Below are 23,356 nucleotides of genomic sequence, written 5' to 3' on the forward strand. Positions count from 1 at the left end.
TATCTGCTTAGGAATCCCTAAAAAGCCCCTGCTTTGCGTATTTAGGTGGCAGAAGAGCACCCACACTCAGCAAGGCGATAGGACACCTATCTGGCAATTACCCAGTGAGTGTTTCTCACCAAGGCCCATTCATTGCAGGTTATCAGAAGATTCTTCAGTTATTCATTATTATAACCAACTCATTCTCTCCACGGTAATTATCTGTGAGCAACATATCATGCTGTCCTTGGAACCATCAAACTGACATATGATTAAATAGCAGAGGGTTCTGCAGTTAAATTTAAAACCACTCTCTTACACTTCAACTCACACATCACATCAAGATCTCTGCAGCCACAGGAATATTCCAGTTGACCAACACCAATGGCTGGTGAGAGACTATTTTGTTACTTCATGGTCCCATGTGAGACAGGTGGTAGTTACGTTCTCAAAACTTGAAAAAGGGATTTTTTCCCAGGACCTAAAGTAAAAAATTGCCAAGCAATTCTATGTATGAAATCCTGCATTCATCCCAGGTTAAAATGTCTCAAGAGTTGCTAATATTCACCATTATGTCTTCAAAATTATGGTGGAATCTCACTAGAAATAGTACATTCCTTCAAAACACTGTGAGAATCACACACTTTACACCTTTCACTGAAAAAAGTTACTTGAAAGCATAAATTATTGTACATACAGCCCTGTATATGCCAGTAAGAGAGGTACTTATATTAACATGGCTACCAATCTACAAAAAAAGGTAGATGAGAAGGTCAATCTGCAAGCTGGAGTTAAAACATGAGTCTCACTGTTCTTGGACTGGAAAAGGAGCCACACCAGGAGTTTGAGATCAGTCTGAGCAACATAGTGAGACCCCACCTCTGCAAAAAAAAACCCATTTCAATTAGCTGTGCATGGTGGTAGGCCTGTAGTTCGAGCTACTTGAGAGGCTGAGGAGGGAGCACCACTGGGCCAAGGAGTTCAAGGGTGCAGTGAGCCACAATCACAACACTGCACTCCCGTCTGGGAAACAGAGCAAGACCCTATCTCTCCTTTTTTTTTTTTTTTTGTTTTTGTTTTTGTTTTTGTTTTGTTAAGGAACCATAGAGGCTCTTCAAGGGAAAATGTGTTCCCATCCCCCAAACCCAGTCTACAATTTCTAAAACTAAAGTTCTGATGCAAAAATAATTCTACAGAACCCACTATGTTTGCAGGAACTGTAAATTAGAAAAAAAAAAAAAAAAGCTTTTTTTCTATCCCCAATAAAATAGTTGTACCCAAAGTAAAATCAGCCAATTTCTGGGTTCTATTCTATTTTTCACATTTAATTAGCTTAATATTACTCTGAATCTAGAGTAAAATGAGAGAGCAGCAAATACTAAAATCATCAAAATCCTCCACAAAAATAAAATGTCGAAAGCATTTGTTATACATAACAACAATGTATTTTCCTCAGACAAACATACACGATGCCCACTCATTTTTAAACAGGTTCCCCCAAAATGGAGACTTCACAAAAATGTGACACTACACACTGTGGAAATTCCAAGCACCTTCACCCAATATGGAAGAAAGTCCAGTCACAGGATGGTTGGGTTTCTCTACAACCTGAGCTAGTATTGTGCATAATGAAGTGAGAGAATTCACATTTCATAAGAAAAGCCATATAAAGGAAGTAAGATATTATTTTTCTAGAAAGTGATTTATAATAATACTAAGAAACTATTTTTTTTAAATTCCTTCCCCTTCTCAGCATTTACAGAAAAAGCTAACATATCTTGAAAGATTTACTATTTGCTGATATTCATCCATATGGTAGTACCAACCAACAGCCAAGAGGATGAGAGAAACAGGGAAAAGAAAAGGTTTTAGAAAAAAGAAAAAGTGCAGTTGAATGATTAACTCTTACCAACTTGGTATCTCTTATTCAAGGTCATGACTTATAAGGCCTACCTGGGGCCATCCTTCAATTTTGCTGCTGTTGTTTCTCCAGGGAATCTCAGACACACACTGAACTATAAAACGTTTCAACTACAGTGCCAATTGTGTTCCTTCAGTCTTCACCATTCTAGAGGGTATAGATAGAGTGCCAGAACAGCAACTCAAGCAAAAGCTAAAGAGAAAAACAACAAGCAGCATAAAGCACTAGTTCTATAAATCAAAGCTGGCTCAGCAAAACATTAGTCACGGCAAGTCCCACCAAGGCCAGGATGGGAAAGGTGTAAGCACCAATCCCTGGCTATGCCTCAAGGGTTCAAAACCATTTCTAAATATAGAACCCACTTTATGTTTGCAGGAGTTATAAATCAGGGAAAACAACTTTTTTCCATCCCCAATAAAATATTTGCACCCAAAGCAAAATCAGCCGATTTCTGGCTTTCTACCAGTTTTGCTTGGGCATAAAATTTTCTGACACTTCACCAGAAATGTCAGCATTAGTATAAGGGAGCTTTAAAGAAGGATATGATTTTCTGACCTGTGGATAACCCCTTCAACCCCAACAGGAAAAGGGGGGAAAAGCACACCTGAAACCTGGTTTTTCCAATTATTAGTATAAATGATACAAATTATTTTTCTTAGTGGCCAAATCCTTCCTTACAGGAAGTATTGGTCTTTGAATTTGGTGAGGGGAGGGATCATGTCTGTTTTGCTGCTATATCCTCAACACCCAGCCAGCACAGGCTCTCACTTGGAGAAGGATTTCTATGAATAGTCAAGGAAGAAGAGGAGGGAGGAGGGGGAAGAGAGGGAGAGAGAGGAAAAGAAGGAAGTAGGGAATGAAAGTGAGAGAAGTTCAGATGAAGATCTTTTTCCCTCTCCTTTTATTTGTCTTCATTTTTCTTGAACTTGCAAGCATCCAATTTGATAGAAAACCAATGATATCTTTTCTCAGGGCCTCATGTCTGAAGCCAGATAATGACGTCCAATGAAGACAACTCAGCTTCTGGAAAGAGCCCCAGCAACTCTCCGTGGAGACAAAGAAAAGAAAGGGTGGGGTGAGACAAACCCAGTGGGTGCTCCTTTATTCAACAGCATTCAAGAGCATAACCGCCGCCCCCCATGTGTGGCATAACACACCGCACAGAGTCCATATGGTCAGTGGGCTCAGGGAAGGCTTTGGTGGAAGAGGTAACTCCTGCCCTGGCTTTGGAGGGGCAGAATTTGTACAGGAAGAACCAGAGGCATGGAGAGGGCAGATAAATCTGAGAATGAAAGGAGAGGCTAACTGCACAGCTGGCAGGACAGTTTTTCCCCAGAGTGCTTCATGGAATATATTCGATGAACACCATATTCAGAAAACCGAGGACTGAACAGACCTGCACAGGTCTCCTTACTGCAGACCTTCTCAGTGCTTTTACTATGCAACTGGAGCAGAAGTGGCAAAAGATCCCATTTGTAAATCAAAATGGATTGATTTAGGGGGTAAACAAACAAATGCCTTTGCTTACTAGCTGTATAAAGTTAGCAAAATGTTCAACTTTGATGAACATGTTTCCTCTTACCTAATATGGAAAAAAAAATGATAGTCCCAACCTCAGTTGTTATGAGAAGTGAACATTAAAAAGAACACTAAAAAAAGTGATTAATTCAGTGCTGGCACTTAGTTAACACCAAATGTATTACTGTTGCTGCTTCTGCTCCTGTTGTTTCTATTACTATTATCATCAAGCTATGTCATGAATATAAAAAATGTAACACAGCATTTCTTAAATGGTTTGGTCAATTTTTCATCAGGTATTTTTTGGAATTGCTGGGCCAGCACACAGTGCCTAGCCTATTACACAGTAGGCTCTCACTATGGAGGGAATGGGGCAAAAAACTGCCCCTAGCAAAGAACAAATTGCAGGACACTAAAGGGATGCTCTGAGAAAGGTGTTTTTCATTATTTCTTTGGGCAACAGGCCTCTGAGGTCTGGGAGGAGTGACTTCATCTTTTGCTAGAAGAATAAGGGATTGAAAACACAGTGTTCAGCTTTAGGGAAACATCGCAAAGAGTTTATTTTGGTACAAGTGTTTGAAGTGACTCTATAATAATGAGCTCACGCCTGCTGCCAGGCGCCAGCCATCAGCTTGAGCCTGCTTGTAGGGCAGTGCACACAGTCCATCACCGACAGCCCCTTCATCAAACATGTGATGCCCACGTGCAGGCAGGATCCCAGAAGACTTGTTCCAAAGATGGCTCCCTCCTCTCAAAGAGAGGACACTGAGGCCCAAACAAGAAATCAGCTGACCTGGGATCCAAAGTGAGCTGAAGACTGAGAGGGCCCAGGAGAAGTCTATGTCTTCTGGTTTTACTTGGTTGATTCTCTGGCAGGACTTTGAACTGAATCCCAAAGGATACTTTTTATTTTTTTAGTCAATTGCTGCATACATTTTTGGAGATAACCTCATCTGTCATAAGTCACATGCTAATCTCACAAATAGTTACTAGAAATACAAAAGTTTCACGTAAACCCTCCCCCTGAGTACAATACAGAGATCCTGATAAACCTCTCCAGCTTCCCACTGGTTTGTGTATAAAGACATTCTTGACAGAAGTGGAGTTTACTGGAGTGGAGACCTGAACAGATTTGGAATGCGACACTTGTATTTTACCAAACCCAGTACTTACTATCTGTCCACCTGAATTTAAGCATAAGAGTCTACATAGAGTTTGAAGAGGAAATGAAGTCATCTGAAAAAGTAGTTGGAGGGAGAACTTCCCATGGAGTCCACAGCACACAGAAAAGTCTCAAGAGTTAGTGCAGTTTCCAAACTTCAGATTGGGAGGTGGCGATGTGCAGGGCAAACCACAAACTATGGTAAGAAAGACTAGACGCGATTTTTCTAAAATACATATGTGTATACACATACACACATACATATATATACATATATGCACACACACACGTATCTCAACTGCATGCCATATAAAGAAAGTACATAGTCAGAGATCCTGCATTCAGTTCAATTATTACATTTCATTTTATTTTATTTTAACTGGTAAACCTGGAAGTCATTGGGAATAAAGCACAGTTAATTCTGGAAACTTGTCAAAGTTGAAGAAAGCTTCCAGGACTCTAAAGACTTTTTTGTTTCCAAGAGGGCAGAGTTGCCCAATTCCTGCTACGCTAAAAATATAACCAGAGATGATTATTCACAATGATTGCACATTTTCTTCATCATGTTCATTTGAGGCAACAAGTTAAATGATATTGGAATGATATGAACCTTGATGTAACTCCTAAGTTCATCCAACTAGATTTGGCATGTACATTTTGCCACACCCTATCAACACACCCTGCCCCTTGTCCAGAGAATCACTGGACACCCATCACCCCTTCCAGCCCTATCTTCTGAGAGTCAGAGTTCATGTTCATTCACCATGAAATAGGAAGAAGAAAAAAAAAAGCTACCACACAATAAAGTTCCTAGAGCATAAAAAACCACAGTAGAGTGTAGATAAAAAAAACTAAAGGCCCTGAAAGGAAACTTGAGGTGTGAGAACAAAAGGGATCCCTGGATCTCAAGTGCTTCAATATTGAGAGGTACAGGTTAGGGCAGCAAAGGGAAGGCAAAAGGAGGGGGATAAAGGTGGGCAAGGAGAAAAGCTTGAAGCTTCATTAAGTGAGTGGATCAAAAACTTGGAGAAAAGGTTTGGATGCATGTGTCCAAGCCTCCCCCATCCCACCCTACCTCACTGCCCATTATGATGTCTGTGTTTCTGCACATAGATGCACCAGATTTGTTCTGCTCCAGAAAGTAAACTAAGAGTCATTAGATTTGGGAATAAGAGCAGTTCTCTGGGGGCCATGCTCTTAATCTCTGATCAGATCTCTAGGGACTTTTGAGAATGAGGCTTTCCTGCAGCATGACGAAGTTCAGGCAGTTCTTGGGGGATACCCAGTGTGGTATGTGAGAGGGCAAAGAAGTATTCAAGGACTATGAGCCACCAGGATTGGAAGCCAGCAGTGGGACAAAATCAGTAGATGAGCAGGATGCCTTGTTTTGAAATAACTTGGTACTGTAGTCAATGGATTGGTCTGGTGGTTTGGGTGATGGGGCAGAATAAAGGGTTGCAGACCCTGTGTACAGAGAAGAAAATAATATCCCTTGCCTCTCAATAGAGCAACTATACTGACTACCACATTGATGTGATGCTTTCTTTTTTTGAAGTTTAGACAGCCTCAAATCCTAGAATGAGCATCCTTTATAGTAAACTCATTGATTGAATGATAAAGAAATCACTACATATTACTATGTTTTACTGGAAAGAGAAGTTATCCTTGATTTAAGCAAGAAGAAATTATTGGCTTGGGCCTCCTACATTGGAGGAATCAAGCCTGGGATGCGTTTTCAGACAAAATGCCCATTTCATTTCTTAATATTGAGGTACACACAGTCAACAATGAATCAAGTTTTACACTTGGTTCCATATGCTATGCCCTAGGTAATTAAAGTATGCCTTATGGCTAATAAAAATGAAGTTAGAAAGTTAAGACCGAAACAATGTCAGGAAATAACATGTGTGTACAATATGTTACTAACACATTGATAATTTTCAAAAGTGACTTTTTAAAAAGTATTATAAATCTTTCAGAACACAGTGATTTATTAAGCGAAAAGTCTGAACATTTTGCACTATTAAATTTAGCTTTTAAGTTGCTGTGTCACAGGCAGATCTTTTGTTCTCCTAGGTTAAATTTAGCATCCTGCATTTTGTTTTTATCCACAGCTCCATGTTGTATCATCCTGAAGTCAATTTTCTGAACTGCTCAGGAGAAAGGCACTGGGGAATTATCACGAAAATTTCTCTCATGGAATTTGTAATCCAGAAATAGAATTAAATAATCCAACAGTGACTTATTTCCATCGTCTTCCTTGCCTTTTCCCACCTATACATCCTTCTCATAAAATAAACCTTCCCAAGGCATGGAATGAAATGAGTGGGGGAAATGCAGTGGCCAGAGGAAAACCATTTCAGAAACGTGTTTGTTAAACAAGTACAAGCCATAAATTGAGCTTAGGAGGGAAAGGCAGTTAGAAGAAAAACTGAAATTACTGACCTGAGAGTCAAGCTGATTGGAGCAAGGGTGAAAGCAGCAATTTGGAGGATAAGCAGAAAGGAAAAGGGATAGCAAAAGAGAATAAAAGGAAGGAAATGCATTAGTTTTAAACATATAGCCAACAGATGTTACATCAGCAGGTTTATAACCAAACGAAGCAAACTTTTATCTTATATTACCCCCAAAAGCCCTGGGCACACACTGTAAGCTGTTGTATTAAATATCATACCAAAGAAACTGGTATCTGCTCTGATACGTATAATTACAGAAAGCACTGATGGGAACCAGAGGTGTGCTCCCACAGTACAATGACAGCATCAGCCCTTCTCTGGAGGAATATTTATAGAGAAAGTTCCTATCTGTGTGCATATAAAATTTTATTATTTAATAAACTGAAATGGAAACTACTAAGGTATTAGACCTGGGTAAGTGCTCATGTCAGAAAGATTTTTACTTGAACCAGTAAGTTGGATGGGTACATCCTATGAGATATTTTTCCTTCATCCCTGAAAACCAAAAGGAGCTGAGCAATTTGGCTTTCGGTTCAAAGATTTCCATTTTAGATGCTTACAGAGCACTGCACCTAGCAATGATCAAAGACCCCGTGAGGAGGGCTTTTGGTGGCGTGCCACCCACCTATCAGCTTCCCCAGCAAGGACAGAGTAACTTCCCAAGCTGAGAGTAATTTTTTTCAGTCAGAAAAATAAGTTCCAACTTCATTACTGAAAATATCAAGTTCTAATACTTTTTAATTTGTTTGTATAAAAATATCTAGCATGCCCTTCTCGTTGGTTAAAACAATAATCTCTATTGTCAAGCAAAAAAATAAAATAAAACAAACAAAAAAACCATATTCATCTTCTACAGGAGCACATAGTGGACATTCATTTTGTTGATCTGTAAAATGTCCTTTGCAAAAACAAAGTGGATAAGCAAATACTTTTCCAGCTTTCTGCTCAATGGGGTCCCACCATTCCATACTATAAAAAAGTAGTTTTAGGTATTTCACATGGGAAAGAAAAACAAAACAAAATAAAATAAATCCTCAGGATAAAGCTTAAGCTAGAACATTCAAATGAAAACAGTGTTGACTACAATGATACAACTGAAAAGAGAAAATTTAAGATTAACCACATGGGGAAAGTGTTGATTTGATAATCCCTTGTATCTGAAATCCCCCTGCCGAGTGTTTTGTGATCATAAATGTGCAACTGATCGAAAATGAGAGTTTTGTCAGGACACGATCACTGTGGGGACTTTGGCAACACTGGCCCCAGCTGCCATTTCAAATCCTTCTGGATCAAAGGTAATTAAATCAAGGTCTGTGGCCAAGCCTTAGGAAATCTTAAACTGAAATAGCAAGCACACATTTCAGAAGTAGTTGCCTCTTTCAAGGGCTCCTAGTTTTCATCAAACTCTCAAAGGTGTCCGTGATGTCCATGACCTTCCCCAAAAAGTTGCTAGGAATGGCGTATAACCATCTGCCCTTGTCTTCAAGAAATTCTTTCAAATACATTAACAAATGTAAGTGAAAATTACCCGGCAAGACACATTGATATCAAAACAAATAAAACTGGCATCAAGTTTTTTCCATGTACCATGAAACTTCCAAAACATATTATCATAATTAAAAAATAATAATAACACTTAAGTTTATGTTTTGAATGGAGCTCTGAAAGGCATCAAGGAAATTATGTTAGTACATTATTGAGCAAATCAGAAGAAAAAATAACATTCTCTTCCTCAAACTTAGATAAGGCTCTTTTAGGCATCTAAAATGATTTCTCAGTGTCCAAATGTCTGGTGATATTATTTCTCCAACCAGATAATTAAGTGGAAGTCTGTTTTCCATTCTGATGTTATGTCTTATGAGTGGAACCCCAGGGATCCAGCCTCCTCTCCGCATTGGGGAGGTATGTGATTGAGGGCTCAATTTGGGTATTCTCATCCTCTAGACAAAAACCAACAAAATCCCTTACATATTTAAGATAATTACATGAAAGGTCACCCAACTGATTCCTTCCCATGGGCGGGATGTGAGAAATATAGTGGCAGCAGGTCTGTCTTGACAGATTCTATTAACCTCTCTCTTTCCCCTAAGTCACCAAAGGATTAATTCTGAAACTTTAAATAAAATTCAGAGACCTTGATGGGCACTGACACAGAAGTACTACATATTTCACTGCCTCTAAGGTTTAATTAGCCAGTAGGTTGTGTAATATACGTGACATCTGACACTGGGGATGGAATAAAGACTTCAGCTGAATTTGGACCAACTCTCAGAGCCTTGCTCAAGGCCCACCACCCACCTAGTAGCAAATTTCCCTGAACTGCCTGCAGTCCAAGGCAGAAGCTCCCCACTGGGCCATGCAAGAGTTTACAGGCATAACTGCACGTGGGACCACACTAGAGCAACATGCACTTTAAAAACCAAAACCTTTAATGGCTGATGAGAAACGTCACTCACATAGAATTTAAGAGGGAAATGCACTGTGTAAATGCCAGCCATGTGCTATCTGGAATGGGAAGATTAACAGAATAGAAAGTAAACACATACTGCTTTCTGAGAGAGAGGGGGGCCAGTGTCAAGGTTGTCTGAGTTATTCCTAACCCTGTGCCTTTTGTTGCATACAATTGAAGTTCTGGAATATTTTAGAACATGTGCTCCTTTTAAAAGAGGTCTTTTCACTCTAGTAGGTCACATTACAAGCTAGAGACCACAAATTTATTTCACGTTCAATTTTTGGTTTTCAAAATTACAAATTTAATTGCAAACATTTCTCCATGGCTCCAAAATGGAGATGCATGTCACTTTGCTAAGAACTCTAGTTCTCAATATTGTGAGGTACGAATTTTATAGTTTTATCCAGCAAATGACAATATTGCCCAATTTGAAAAAGGCTGCTTGACAACTGAAGGAAGATGTTTTTGTCAGAATACACATGTAGCATAGCAGATAATGCTTCAGAAAGGCAGGCCAAGGCTGAGCCCTCTTTTTCCCAAGAAACTTCCCCTCTGAATCTCCACCCCCACCTCCTTAGGGGCCTGGGCTGGGGCTGGAGCTCAGACATTTCCCAGACAATGCTCTGCTGCTGGACCTGAGACATGAGCAGGCAGAGAACTGGGACAGACTCAGGTCCCACCACACGTTTCATGAATTACAGTGCCTGGGAGGCATCAGCTTTAAGGAGAGACAAAGGCAGAGATAAAGAAAATGTGCAGAAAGTGCATAAAGATAAATGCCTGTAAAATCACTGCTGCTTTAATGCATTCCATATTGAAGAAATAAAAATCTGAATATTCTTGATGGTTTAAAGGCAATAGTGTCCAGCTAAGATCTGTTTGTCCAATTAGACCATTAAGCTGTTTATATGTAAATGTTTATAATAGCTTGCCCTGATTTTCAATTACAGTTCTGGGGGGCTGGTTTAGTATAGAAAAAATGCCATCTAAACATGAAGCATATCACTTTCTCTCCTGTATGCTAATAAAGAGGTAGATCTCTTGCAGCCCAGCAGCAATGCCTGCTCAGGAAGGCTCTCTGCTGGCTGCATGACTGTTTAGTCCTGCTGTACTAGCTTCTTTCTTCTGGCCCATTAGTGGAAGGGATTGTTCTCAATGGCTCATCTGTCAGCCCTGAGTTCGAATACCGACTTGATTCTTATAAGCTCTCCAACCTGGAGGAAGTTACTTAATCTGTATAAATCATAGTTTCTCATCTGTAAAATGAGAATAATGATAGTTTCTGTATTGTGGGTAAGACTAAAAGGTATATATTATTGCAACTCAAGTGCTTAGCAGAGTACCTGGCACACAGTGAAGCACAGAATATACATACAATATACATACCCTAGTATTACAAATAAAACTACTATAATTATTAATATTATTATCTAGGGCATCCTCCACATAGCTCACCACCTCTCAGAGCAGTGGATTAGGAATCAGGAAACCCACATTACAGTTTTGTAACTTTCTGACTATAGGCCCAATCTCAGGAAGGTCATTTAACTTTTCAAGATCTCAGTTTCCTAGTCAATGAAAGAGACATGATCATAACTTTTCTGTGATCTCATGTCAGTGTTTTAAAGAAAAATTTTGGTTCTAAAATGTAGTTCCAAAATAGATCCATCTAAACTCACAGTGCTCCTTGAGTTTTAAGAACTAGCAGACTAGCAGAACATCCCCACATTTTAAAATTAAAACTAAGTCCTTTAGAGATCTATTTTGGACAGTTACCCCAGAAAAAACGAAATCCTTGACTTACTGCTAAAATTGGTCACACTGAATAAAAATCAGATTATCATCAAACTAATGCTAAAATTATGAAGAGAAATATTAATTGATTTGGAATTTGAATGCACCAAATATTATACCTAAAAATGTTGAAATTTTATTGGAAATTAACCTATTTGTTTAATACAGAGACAAAGTTGAGATTTTTTTTTTCTTTTCTTAGAGAGAGGGGTCTTGACCCCAGGCTGGAGTGCAGTGGCTCATAGTTTACTGTAGCCTTGAACTCCTGGACTCAAGTGATCCTCCTTTCTCAGCCTTCTGAGTAGCTGGGACCATAGGCACACATTACCACACCTGGCTAATTATTGTAGATACAAGGTGTTGACCAGGCTGGCCTCAAACTCCTAGGCTCAAGCCATCCTCTCACCTTGGCCTCCCAAAGTGCTGGAATTATAGACACGAACCACCATATCTGGCCTTGAGAATTTATTTGTTTTAGCATTTGACTGTTCATAATGATATACATGTTCCGATTTACCTGGGGACCAATTGCTTGCAAAGCTTCATTTGAATAGGTTGTTAGAGATTCACTCACTTCTAACAAGATTCAAGGCCATGAAAGGCTAAGGACAGATGATTGCTTGAGTCCAAGAATTGGAGACCAGCCTGGGTAACACAGTGAGAACTCATCTCTACAAAACATTTTTTAACATTAGCCAGGTGTAGTGGTGTGCACCTGCAGTCCCAGCTACTCAGGGGGCTGAGGCAGAAGGATCACTTGAGCCCAGAACTTTGAAGCTGCAGTGAGTTGTGACCATGCCACTGCACTCTAGCCTGCACAGCTGGCAAAAAGTAGAGGTGAAATTTGAACCCAGGTCTTTCTGTCACTGAAGCCCACGATCTTTCCACAAGATGATAGAGAGCTACTCTGTGTATGTCTTGAAGTCCTTTAGGGCTTCACAAGTATCTCGATCAAAGCTGGCTAACATTCACACGTTTGTTCAAAATTTGGTGATCTCTTCCATATGGACTGAATCTGGGAAAGACAAATTCTGCCTTATTGCTGAACCAATAAGAAATCTGCAGAGGTTATGGAGTTATGTAAGATTTTTCAGAAAGCTTTTTTTCCTTACATGAAGTACAGGAAAAAACATTGATAGCAAGCTTATTTTTCACATTCATACTATACATAAATACAATATGGATATGGTTTATCTGAAAATCTAAATACTCTGATTCAACACTCACTGTTTTTACACGGAATTTGCTATCACACAGGACCTATTCAAGTATATGTATTTAAAAGGTCCTCTTAAGAGATAAACCTCCAGGATGAATTTGTTGTGATGTGCCAAGAGACATCCAAAGGATATGAGCTCCTTCCTTCTTCCCCTATCTTGAATGAAGAATTCTCAACTATATTCTTCGGTTGTTGTGGTGGTGGTGGTGGTTGTTGTTTGATCCAGACAAAACTAAACCATAAATATTTACCTATGATGGAAAAGAACTGAAGTTTTGGGTAGTCAAAGCCCCAATTTCTTACACACTTCACTGGAAAAAATGCTAGATCATGGACATCACTCAAGAAAGTTGACCACTATTTTCTTTAACACTGAAGAAGTATATAATCCCTCAGAAGATAAGCCAATTGCATTCTTAGCATTCCACAGAAATGTCATCTTTCACAGGCCATATTCCTCATTTATGACTTGTTTCTAACTTGGAATATGAACGTGCAATCCAAATCCACCACAACTGGAGATGGGCAACCACGCAGTCCATGTTCTCTCACTGTCAACAATTTACATGACTGTAAAATTTACCTCTCCAGTTCTGCGATCTTCTTGTCCTTGTCATTCTTCTCATTCTCCACCTCCTTGAGGATCTCCAGCAACCGGTCCACTTCTGCTTGGGCCTTGCCACACTCGTCGCGGTAGTAAGACGCCTCTTTATCTAGCTGTTTTATTCGGTCTGCAAACTCAGGGTTCATCCTGGAGTCATCTTCAATATTATGTGCCTTCAACATTACATTTGTAAAGAATGCAGTTAAGACAACAATTTACAGCAATAGAAAGTGCTGTCAACAATGGCCCAGAAATTAACTTTGGAAAGAAAATCACCACCAAGATTTATGGGTATATTGTCAGTGAAAAGGCAAAATAGAAAAATCACACATTTCAGCTACCTTAGAACAATGTTGGTTTTAAAATAATATTAGAGTTTCACAGGGGAGTTTCTTCAATTACTGACATTTTGTTCCATTAAATGTTGCTACTTTTAGCTTTTCTTTCCACCACAAAAGTGGGGTTGGAGACTGTGATGTCTTTATTCCCGGTCATGTGACAAGCAGACCTAAGACAATTCAACTCCTCACAGTTAAGGAGGTGATTCATACAAAATGCTTCCATTTCCAATACAAAGACACCAAAACAACACGATATTAGATTATCTTCCAAGAACCATCAAGGGCATATGTAAAGCCAGATAACATATAAGAGACGGATTGACTAATAATTGAACATGTCATCCCACTGAGAAATTTCAGCAGGAAACATAGTTTGAAATGAGGCTTGGAGGTGAGGAAGGGCTTTCCAGCTAACAGTTATACCCATAAATTCTCATTCTCTTAAATAAATTTAACCTAAACCAGGAGGAGGATGAGCTAATTCATGAACAAGTACACAGACGAGAATCTGCAAATACATGCATGGGTGGGTGGCAGCTTCACACACAAGAAAAGACAGGCAACAACACAGCAACAACATTGCAGAATAATTTGCAGCCAAAGTATTTGTGGGTTTGTGTGTGAGAGAGTGTGATACAGCTTTTTTTTTTTCCCAAAATAAACTTTTGGCTGAAATATTCCCAGACAGATAGAAATAACACTGCACTGCAATGTTTTGCCTACCCCTTGTTTCCCATTATTCCTAATTGACTTCTTCAAAGAGCAGGCAGGGAAAAAACAAGTAGTTTAACAACAGTGCACATTCAACATAGAAAGTTCAGATAAGTCATATATGTATGTATCTTCAAAATCCACCGGTGACATAATCAAATGTTAACAATTTATAAGGACTTAAGTTATTCTGCTGTCTTGCTACATGGAGCAGATATTTATTGTGTTTTAATATACTTTTTTGAAAATTTCAGGGAAAAAACAAGGCAAGCAAGCTACAGCTACTGTGGGATTGAATGAATCATGCATGGTTAGAAAAATTAATACTAATACTACGGTTAGAAGGTTTGACAGTCTTTGCAATGGTTTAGTAGAAAAAAATTCAAAAATTAGTATAAATAAAATAAATTTCATATGACAAAATAATCATTTTAGAAATAATATTTTTGCATGTAACATATTATTTAAGCATGAGGATAAAGGGGAAAAAGTTGCTTTCATGTTCTTAAATCTAAGATTTCCTTATTTAAGAAATAAACTCAACTATACAAAATAAAACTTGAGAAAAATGTGTCAATTCAACACACTATCAGATACTGGTTTATTCCCTTTTACCAACATTTTTCAGAAACCATTTATTTTCATTTATTTACTATGTACTCTGTGTTTCATTATAATAGATTATTAAACTTTTTCAGTATAATTAAAATAATCTGAAAGAGAATCCTGAGCTAATATACCTTTAGGAGTATATTTATCTAATAATTTCCTTTTAAGCTTAAGTAATGAATATTTAAATTTCCTAATCTCCACTTTAAAAATGTAGAGCAGAAATCCTATTTTAAAAGAAAGTAACTACTCCATATACCTGTTTCAATTTGTGATAATATGAATCATTACTTTTGTTATAGAAAAGCATTTAAAATATAGCTTTTAAATAGCTAAAGAAAAAAAAACTTCGTGTTAACCTCTCTTTCACTTTTATACTGTATTACGATTCTTTTACAGCAGTTAAAAACCTTTTCATGACATTTCTTGAACTATCCAACCAATGCTATTAAGATTTTTTAAAAAGAATTAATGAACTGAGTAATAAGCAGCTGGAAGCACTCAAAACAAATGAATAAATATATTTTGATTGCCTGTTTCTTATGAGAGTTAAAATTCCTTTCCTGATGCTGATTTTCAAAAGTTCACAAATAGTTAGCAGTTAGCTGCTGTGGCTTATTTTAGTTGTTGTTCTTATTGTTATTATTATTTGTCTCTTTTTAATAAGTGGGTACAGGATTACTAGCTGTAAGACCAAGATTCTAAATCCAGTCCTGCATCTTATATTTACATAAGATTAGGCAAATTCATTAGCCTAAAAACCGTGAAAACTACAAAATGACAAACATGGGGGAAGATATTATTCACTTTTGTTTTTATTATAATTATTATTTCATAATATGCATCCCAGAAATACAGCTTGTTATTCAGCTAAGTTAATAGATTTATTTGGTTTTCATTGACAAGATACTACATACTCCTTATAAAAAAAAAAAAAAGCCTCCCTGATAGGTTTACAGAGACAGCATAGTCTGCTAGTGATGGTATGTACACATATTCCTTATTTTAGCTCCATGAAGAAAAGAGGATTATCCAAGGCCACTTTTCAACATTGGGTGAAATCAGATGAGTTCATAGTCTTTTCAAACAAGTAAATAAGTATGGTGAAAGGACTCATGGGATGTTTAGAGGCACAGAAAGCCTAGTAAAAAAAAGTGCCTTAATCTAGACTGTACTACTGCTGATACCATATGCTGAAGTTAGGTCATGTTATTAGAATGAAGACCAGAGCCGAGTTTACAGCTGGCCCAGTATCTATTATTAATAGATCATACTTCAAGTGCTAATGAGACTTTTAAAATAAATAGACAACCTCAGCCAGGTGCGGTGGCTCACGCCTGTAATCCCAGCACTTTGGGAGGCCAAGGTGGGTGGATCATGAAGTCAAGAGATCGAGACCATCCTGGCCAACATGGTAAAACCCCATCTCTACTAAAAATACAAAAATTAGCTAGGCACTGAGGCACGCGCCTGTAGTCCCAGCTATTCGGGAGGCTGAGGCAGGAGAATTGCTTGAACTCGGGAGGCAGAGGTTGCAGTGAGCCAAGATCACGCCACTATACTTCAGCCTGGTGACAGAGCGAGACTCCATCTCAATCAATCAATCAATCAATAAAATGAATAGACAACCTCAAGAATACCTGTGAATTAAATCTCTCTATCTCTATATCAGTATCTACTGATTTCCAGGCAAAAGAACTTATGTCAAGCCACTTTCAATCTTGGTGCCAGAATTCTTGGAAGGGCTACTAAAATATCATTTAAAATGTTTTTAAATCAATAGAAAGCTTTAAGGAAAAGTCATATAAAGATGACAGGGAAACAGCTGCTTCTTGGATCATTACTAGGGTCCATGTAAAGACTCAATGAAAGAGAGTTTCACATGACTGGGAAGGCTGGTGAGTCCCCAACTAAGCTTAGGTATTGGAGGCAAAAGCCTCTAAAGGATTTACAAAAGATATTGTATATAACCAGCTCTATTCAGCCTGAGTCACAGCTTTTCAGAGGATGGGCTGAAATTTTTAACTAGTAACCAGCATGAATGTGTTCTACCACGATCTACAGACATGAATGATTCTATACTAAATAAAATAGTGGAGGAAATTGAGCTTTTTAAACCAATGCTTCCTTCAAAATTATGAGTCCTGAGCTTCCTCCAAAAATGGAATGAAATAAGCACTTTATTTGTATTTAGGCAATATTCTCGCCTTTTCAAATCACAACATGAGTTCTTTAATCTGGACTGGTAGCTCCTAACAGAGATCAAAAGTAGGTAACAGACTTGGATCTAACATACTTTAGACACTACAGCGAAAAAAATAGATTTGAATAAATCATGATCGCAGTAAATTCCTAACATGGCATTCTAATGAATTCAAGACATAAATTGAAAATGCACAGTAATATTTTTCCTTAAGAATCTGTTGGTTTAGGCCGGGCGCGGTGGCTCAAGCCTGTAATCCCAGCACTTTGGGAGGCCGAGACGGGCGGATCACGAGGTCAGGAGATCCAGACCATCCTGGTTAACACGGTGAAACCCCGTCTCTACTAAAAAATACAAAAAAAACTAGCCGGGCGAGGTGGCGGGCGCCTGTAGTCCCAGCTACTCGGGAGGCTGAGGCAGGAGAATGGCGTGAACCCAGGAGGCGGAGCTTGCAGTGAGCTGAGATCCGGCCACTGCACTCCAGCCTGGGTGACAGAGCGAGACTCCGTCTCAAAAAAAAAAAAAAAAAAAAAAAGAATCTGTTGGTTTGCAGTTAGCTCCCCAACAAGGTCCGGGAGGGCTTGCCCATTCTATACTTCCGAGGAACATCAACTTTGTCCTCCTATTGTCATTAGTCAGGAATTTACCTCTTAAAAACACAAATTGGTGTGAGTTTTCTTTTGATGGCTTCAGATCTTATTTACCATGAATATAGCAAGCTCATCGTCACTTTCAAGGACATCCACCAGTCATTAAAACTAAAGGAATATCAATAAGCATTCTTTCACTAATATAGAGATTTAATTCCACTGATTAAACAGGTCAGTTTAAAGGCAAATCCAGGTATCTGATTCTGCTCAAAAATATGTCTTAAAACATTTAGAACAACTTTCAAGCATCTTATAGAAACACAAAAAAATGTGGAAAGGACATTTCAGAAATGTCTGCATTGCATATTACATCAGTAAGTTTTGAGGGACTCCCAATTATGTTTCTTGTATTTCCATATGTAAGGAAATTTCCCCACAAATGGGAATAATCAAAACAAACTCTGGAGCCTCACTGATGTGGGTAGGCCTCTGGGTTTTCATGTGAACTGACTTTAAAAGCCTAGATCAGGCATTAAGAGAACTCTGACCATGGCTTGGGATGAGCAATACATTAACCTATAGTTACAATAACCTAGTAGTTATTTTAGTGAAAGAATTTATAACTACTTCAGGAAATAAGGCAAAACTTCGGATTAATACTATATCTAAATGGAAGTTAAGAAGCCAAAAATGGCTAAAGCCAAACTATGGGGTTGTCAAGTATCAAAATCATACAAGTTTATCTACATTTAATCTTATAAAGACTGGTCATTGATTATTTCCAATAAAATGGCAGTTCATCATTTCAGATCCCTAGAAAGGAAAGTATTAATTTTGGTCCAGAAACCTGCTGTGAAACAAGGCAGGGAACTTTCAATTATTATATTATATAACACGTTCCCTTTGAAATAGACCCTACCAATTTTAATTAAAAATCATTTCCCTCAAAATAAACAAATAATTACTCATGACCATAAAATAAAAACAGAATGTTAACCAATGTATTTGATGACTTTTCTTCCCTGCTGTTTCTGGGTTTTAGCAATAATTTGCTAAATTTAGGCAGTGTAGAAATATGATTCTCGATTGTGGCGTGTTGGTGGTTTAATGTCCATTGACAGTGCTTTAATATTCCTTTCATATCCTAACAGCAGGACAGGGTATAGAAACTATTTTAAAAATTATATTTGACTACAGTCTTCCAAAAGAAATTTCAATATTCTCATAATTCTAAGTTATAAACAAAATATTACATTTTAAAAGAAAATTTTTAAGGTAATTGTAGAGTTATATGTTATAACATATTATACATTATATATATGTTATATATAACATATTATAACTCTATAATAGACTGATTGATATAACTCTATTATAGACTGATGAAACACACATATTATTGTTTAGAATTAAGAACCAAGGGAAGAAAAAGAACACAACTGAAGATAACCTGCACAGTGTTTATAATAATAAGACAAAACTCCAGGAGTAGAATGATAGTTAAGCTGCAGAACAGTTATAAGAAAAATAACAATATCAAGGCAAAACTTTCGGTTCCTAATTTAGAAAATTAAATTTCATTTAAAATACAATGAATCAATACCGGGCATCATAGCTGAGCCTAAATAATACATTTGGAAACTAATAATGATATATTTTGAAATGTTATACATCTTAGTTGTTTTTTTTTTTTTTTTTTGGTAGAGATGGGGTTTGCTATGTTGCCCAGCCTGGCCTCCAACTCCCAAGCTCAAGTGATCCTCCAGCCCTGACCTCCCAAAGTGCTAGGATTACAGGCACGAGCCACCACACCCAGCCCCTATATATCTTAGTTCTAAAGGAAATTATTCACTCATAATTCAAGCTAACTGCATTCAGAATATTCAAAAATTTGCATATTAAAACAACCATACCAAAAAAAATTCTTTTCATAGATGGAACAAATAGGGTATGTATAAATAAATACAAATAAATATTCAAAATTATTCTTGTGTCTCTCTCTCTCTCTCTGTCACACACACACACACACACACACACACACACAAAAGAACAACTGTATGCTTAATACTTTTAAAGATTCCCCAAACAAAACTGTAATTATTAATGTAATCCTTTCTAATTATGGGATTTCCTAAAATTAGCAATGTGGAGAACTGAGGTAATTATCTGGATGTCCTCAAACAAAGCATGTGGCTTCAAATGTTGAGTGTTATTGCAAATATTAGTTGAGTTTTTTAGACACTGAAAGCATGGATCAAATATAGGGTTTGTGTTTGCATGTATGCATATGTTTACACATGCTATGTGCATGCCTGGAATTATCTCTTAAAAAGTTGCAACTTTCCACTGTGCTGCGAGATAACTGGTTTAAGAGTGAATCAAATACTTTTCAGAAATAGGCTTTAAAAATCATAAAAGAAACTGCTATATCCAAACAATGACTGTGAAAGCATTTATAATTCAGCCCATTATGTTCCTGGGATTATACAGTCCTGTAATGACCTACAAAACAGGAAGACCTCACTGAACATTAACAATAATTTTTTCTATCTCTCTGGAATGAAAAATGCCTGCTTTTTGGCTTTTGTTATGTTTTTTTGTAAACACTTATGTAAAATGTGAACCCTGCTAAATATGTATTGAGAAGAGATAGGATTTCAAATGGATAACTACTAGGGATTGGGGGCCCCAATGGTGGGGAACATCAGAGGTGTCTCAAATGTGCCCTGGCCAACAGCAAGGTTGTGCCCAGTGCCTACAAATCAGTCATTTGCCTTGTACCAACAAGGGTATTCTATGAAGCACTAAACTGAGGGACCCAGAAGGTCTGGAGATTTATTAAAATTTTTTGAAAGACTCCTGATACCATCTCTGCCTAAAATGACCACAAGGGCTACAGCAAAGAAGGTATTTGAGACTGATGAAACACATATTATTTGTTTAGAATTAAGAATCAAGGGAAGAAAAAGAACTGAAGATAACCTGCACAGTGTTTACAATAATAAGACAAAACTCCGGGAGTAGAATGATAGTTAAGCTGCAGAAAGGTTATAAGAAAAATAATGATATCAAGGCAAAATTTTAGGTTCCTAAGAAATGTCATTAGATATCACTTTGTGCAATAGAGTGACTAAAGTAAAAGGAGATAAAAAGTAAAAGGTTCCTTTCTACTCTAGAAATAATAATACTTGCAGGAGCACTTAAAAGTTTAATCCTTGTTCACTCTAATGTAGTGTAGACTGTCAGACATAGAATTGACTATAAAAGTATCTTATTTAACAAAAAACAACTATACTATAGTTCACCAAAAATTTGTTAGGTGGCCATATAGAAAATAAACATACAAGAATAAAAGAAATTTCCTAGCTATCAATAACTGATTAGAAAATAAAATAATAAATATATCATTCACAATAGCAACCTAAAAATTAAATATATATAGATATGCTTAAGACTATCTTTAAGAAGAAATATCATGGATCTGTAACAGGAAAATATTAAAATTTCACTGTAAAAAAACCACTGGAATAAATACAAGTTGGATCATGTTTATGAATGGAAAAAAATAATATTGGGAACATATCAATAATTCTAAAATTATTTTATAGATTAAATATAATTAAAATCAACAATTTTGCATTTTAATTGACAAAGTAATCCTAAAATTTACTTGGAATGATAGACAATTAAAGGCTAAAAACTTCAAACAAAATAAGACAAAATGAAAAGCAGAAAGAATTAAGGTGTAATTTGTTTTACTAGATATTTAAAAACATAATAAAGACACAATAGTTAAAATGTTGACCCAACAAATTAGAGACATTGATAAAACTGAACAGATGCTTAGAAACTAAGACATTCACCCAAATGAGAACATCATATTCAATAAAATAGTAACAAGATCAGTGGACAAAGAGAGAACTGCTTGATACATGGTGCTGGATAATCAGTTGATAATTTAGAAAAATATAATTAGAACCTCACCTCTCAACATAAATAAAAATAAACTAAAGATGGATAAAGGGCTTAACTTGATATAAAAAGCAACATTAAAACATTTTAAATATAGGTAAGTGAAATCAGAGAATACTTTCCAGAATAAAGGCAGTGAGGAAAGCCTAAAGAAAAGTGCAGGTCAATAACCTAAAAATTGTTCTCTATATACATAAAAAAAATTTAAGCTAAATAAAACTGTCACAAATCTGGCAAAAATTCTATATAAAACACAGAATAACTCATATAAACTAATGAACAAAACAGTAAGCTCAAAAGCAAGTGCTCAACTGATTTAAACTGTTTACATAAGAAAAAATACAAAAAGCTAATAAATGTACTGAAAAACCTCAACTTCAGTAGCAATTAAAGAAAGAAAAGTTAAAAAGGAAAAAATTTTCCACCTAAGCATGTGTCAAAGTTATGTACAATGCCAATTCTCAATGTTGGCCAGGGTGCGGCAGAAAGGCCATCTTTAATCAGTGCTGGAAGAAGCATGCTTTGGTAGAATTCCTCGGAAACTCAACATAGTAGGAACTATTGGGATCTTTACAAATCACTGGCGCAGGAAGGAGACAGGCACAGTGGCACATGTTTGTAGTCTCAGCAACTCCAGAGGCTGAGGCAGGAGGATCCCTTGAGCCCAGGAGTTTGAGACCAGTCTGGGCAACATAGTGAGACCTCGTCTTAAGTTAAAAAAAAAAAAAAAAGATGTTGGGGGAAGAAATTACCAACATTAGGGGAAAAAGCAAATAGAGTAGAATAGTATACAATCATTAAAATAGTATTTTGGAGGAATAGTTCATTATATGAGAAAATTCTAATAATGTAAAAAAATATATATAAACCTAAATAAACACTTTGAAGTAGAGTGTTAGATAAGGAAAAGAAAAAGGAACACGAGAGAGGGAAGGAAAGAAGGAGTAAAGGGAAGGAGAAGGCAAGAGGAGAGAGGAAAGAAGAAAAGAAAAAGAGAGAAAAAGAACAGCAACAACAAAAATATGTCTAGGTGGAGAACAATCCAAATGTTCCAGCAATTATTTCTGTGCCGTGAGATGTCCTATTTTTTAATTTTCCTCTATAGCCTTCCATATGTTTGCAAATTCTCAACTGTGACCATATATTATTTTTATAACTAAGAAAAACATAGTCATTTTTAAAAGACAATTAAGGGTAGAAAATCCATCATGCTGCATCCCTATCAGTCCAAAAAAGAATTCGACACCGAGACAGGGGGAGTTAAAATAATGAGAGTTTGGCTATATTCCCGGGATGCCAAACCAATGGGTTAGTTTAATTAACTTGAGGAGAAAAGTCAGTCAATGACTTTTGAATTAGTCACTGAAAAGACTGAAAAGTTCACAGTGGCATATTAGAGACGCACCACTGGGGTGAAGTGAAGTAAAAGTTGATGATGCCATGTCACTGATATTTCTAGAAATGGTCTAAAAGCTAACTAAGAGTTATTTCTTTGGTCCTCCCTATCCTGACAGGGAGAGTGAACTCCTAGCATGGTCCTGCTATATTTGTGCTGCTGCAGAAACAAGGTTCTCCCCATCTGTCCTGCACACACCCAAAACATGACATTCTTTGGTTTTCTTCCTGTTCCTAACTAGTAAGTATGAAACAACTGTGGTGGAATTATTTTGCTCATTTTTTAAACAACATTTTTTAAACACTCATTTTTCCCAGAGTGAGTTTTCGAGCTTGAAGATATTCCAACCTTATTTGTCTTTCTTCACATCTCCACTGTCTTGAGCCTGCTTATTAGCACTTACATTCAAACATTAAGGGAAAAGAACTT

The 23,356-nt window shown here is 37.1% G+C and overlaps 1 protein-coding gene across 1 annotated transcript in view; it reads right to left on the minus strand.

The window, feature by feature from the left end:
• Positions 1-23,356, minus strand: part of ERC2 (ELKS/RAB6-interacting/CAST family member 2) — a 975,448-nt gene that overhangs the window by 471,908 nt on the left and 480,184 nt on the right. Inside the window, exon 11 of the mRNA XM_077993178.1 lies at positions 13,085-13,278. Within this exon, the coding sequence (XP_077849304.1) occupies positions 13,085-13,278 (194 nt within the window). The remainder of the gene's footprint in view (positions 1-13,084; positions 13,279-23,356) is intronic.

This window comes from Macaca mulatta, chromosome 2 (assembly GCF_049350105.2).
Source record: "Macaca mulatta isolate MMU2019108-1 chromosome 2, T2T-MMU8v2.0, whole genome shotgun sequence".
In the NCBI taxonomy this organism is placed as follows: domain Eukaryota; kingdom Metazoa; phylum Chordata; class Mammalia; order Primates; family Cercopithecidae; genus Macaca; species Macaca mulatta.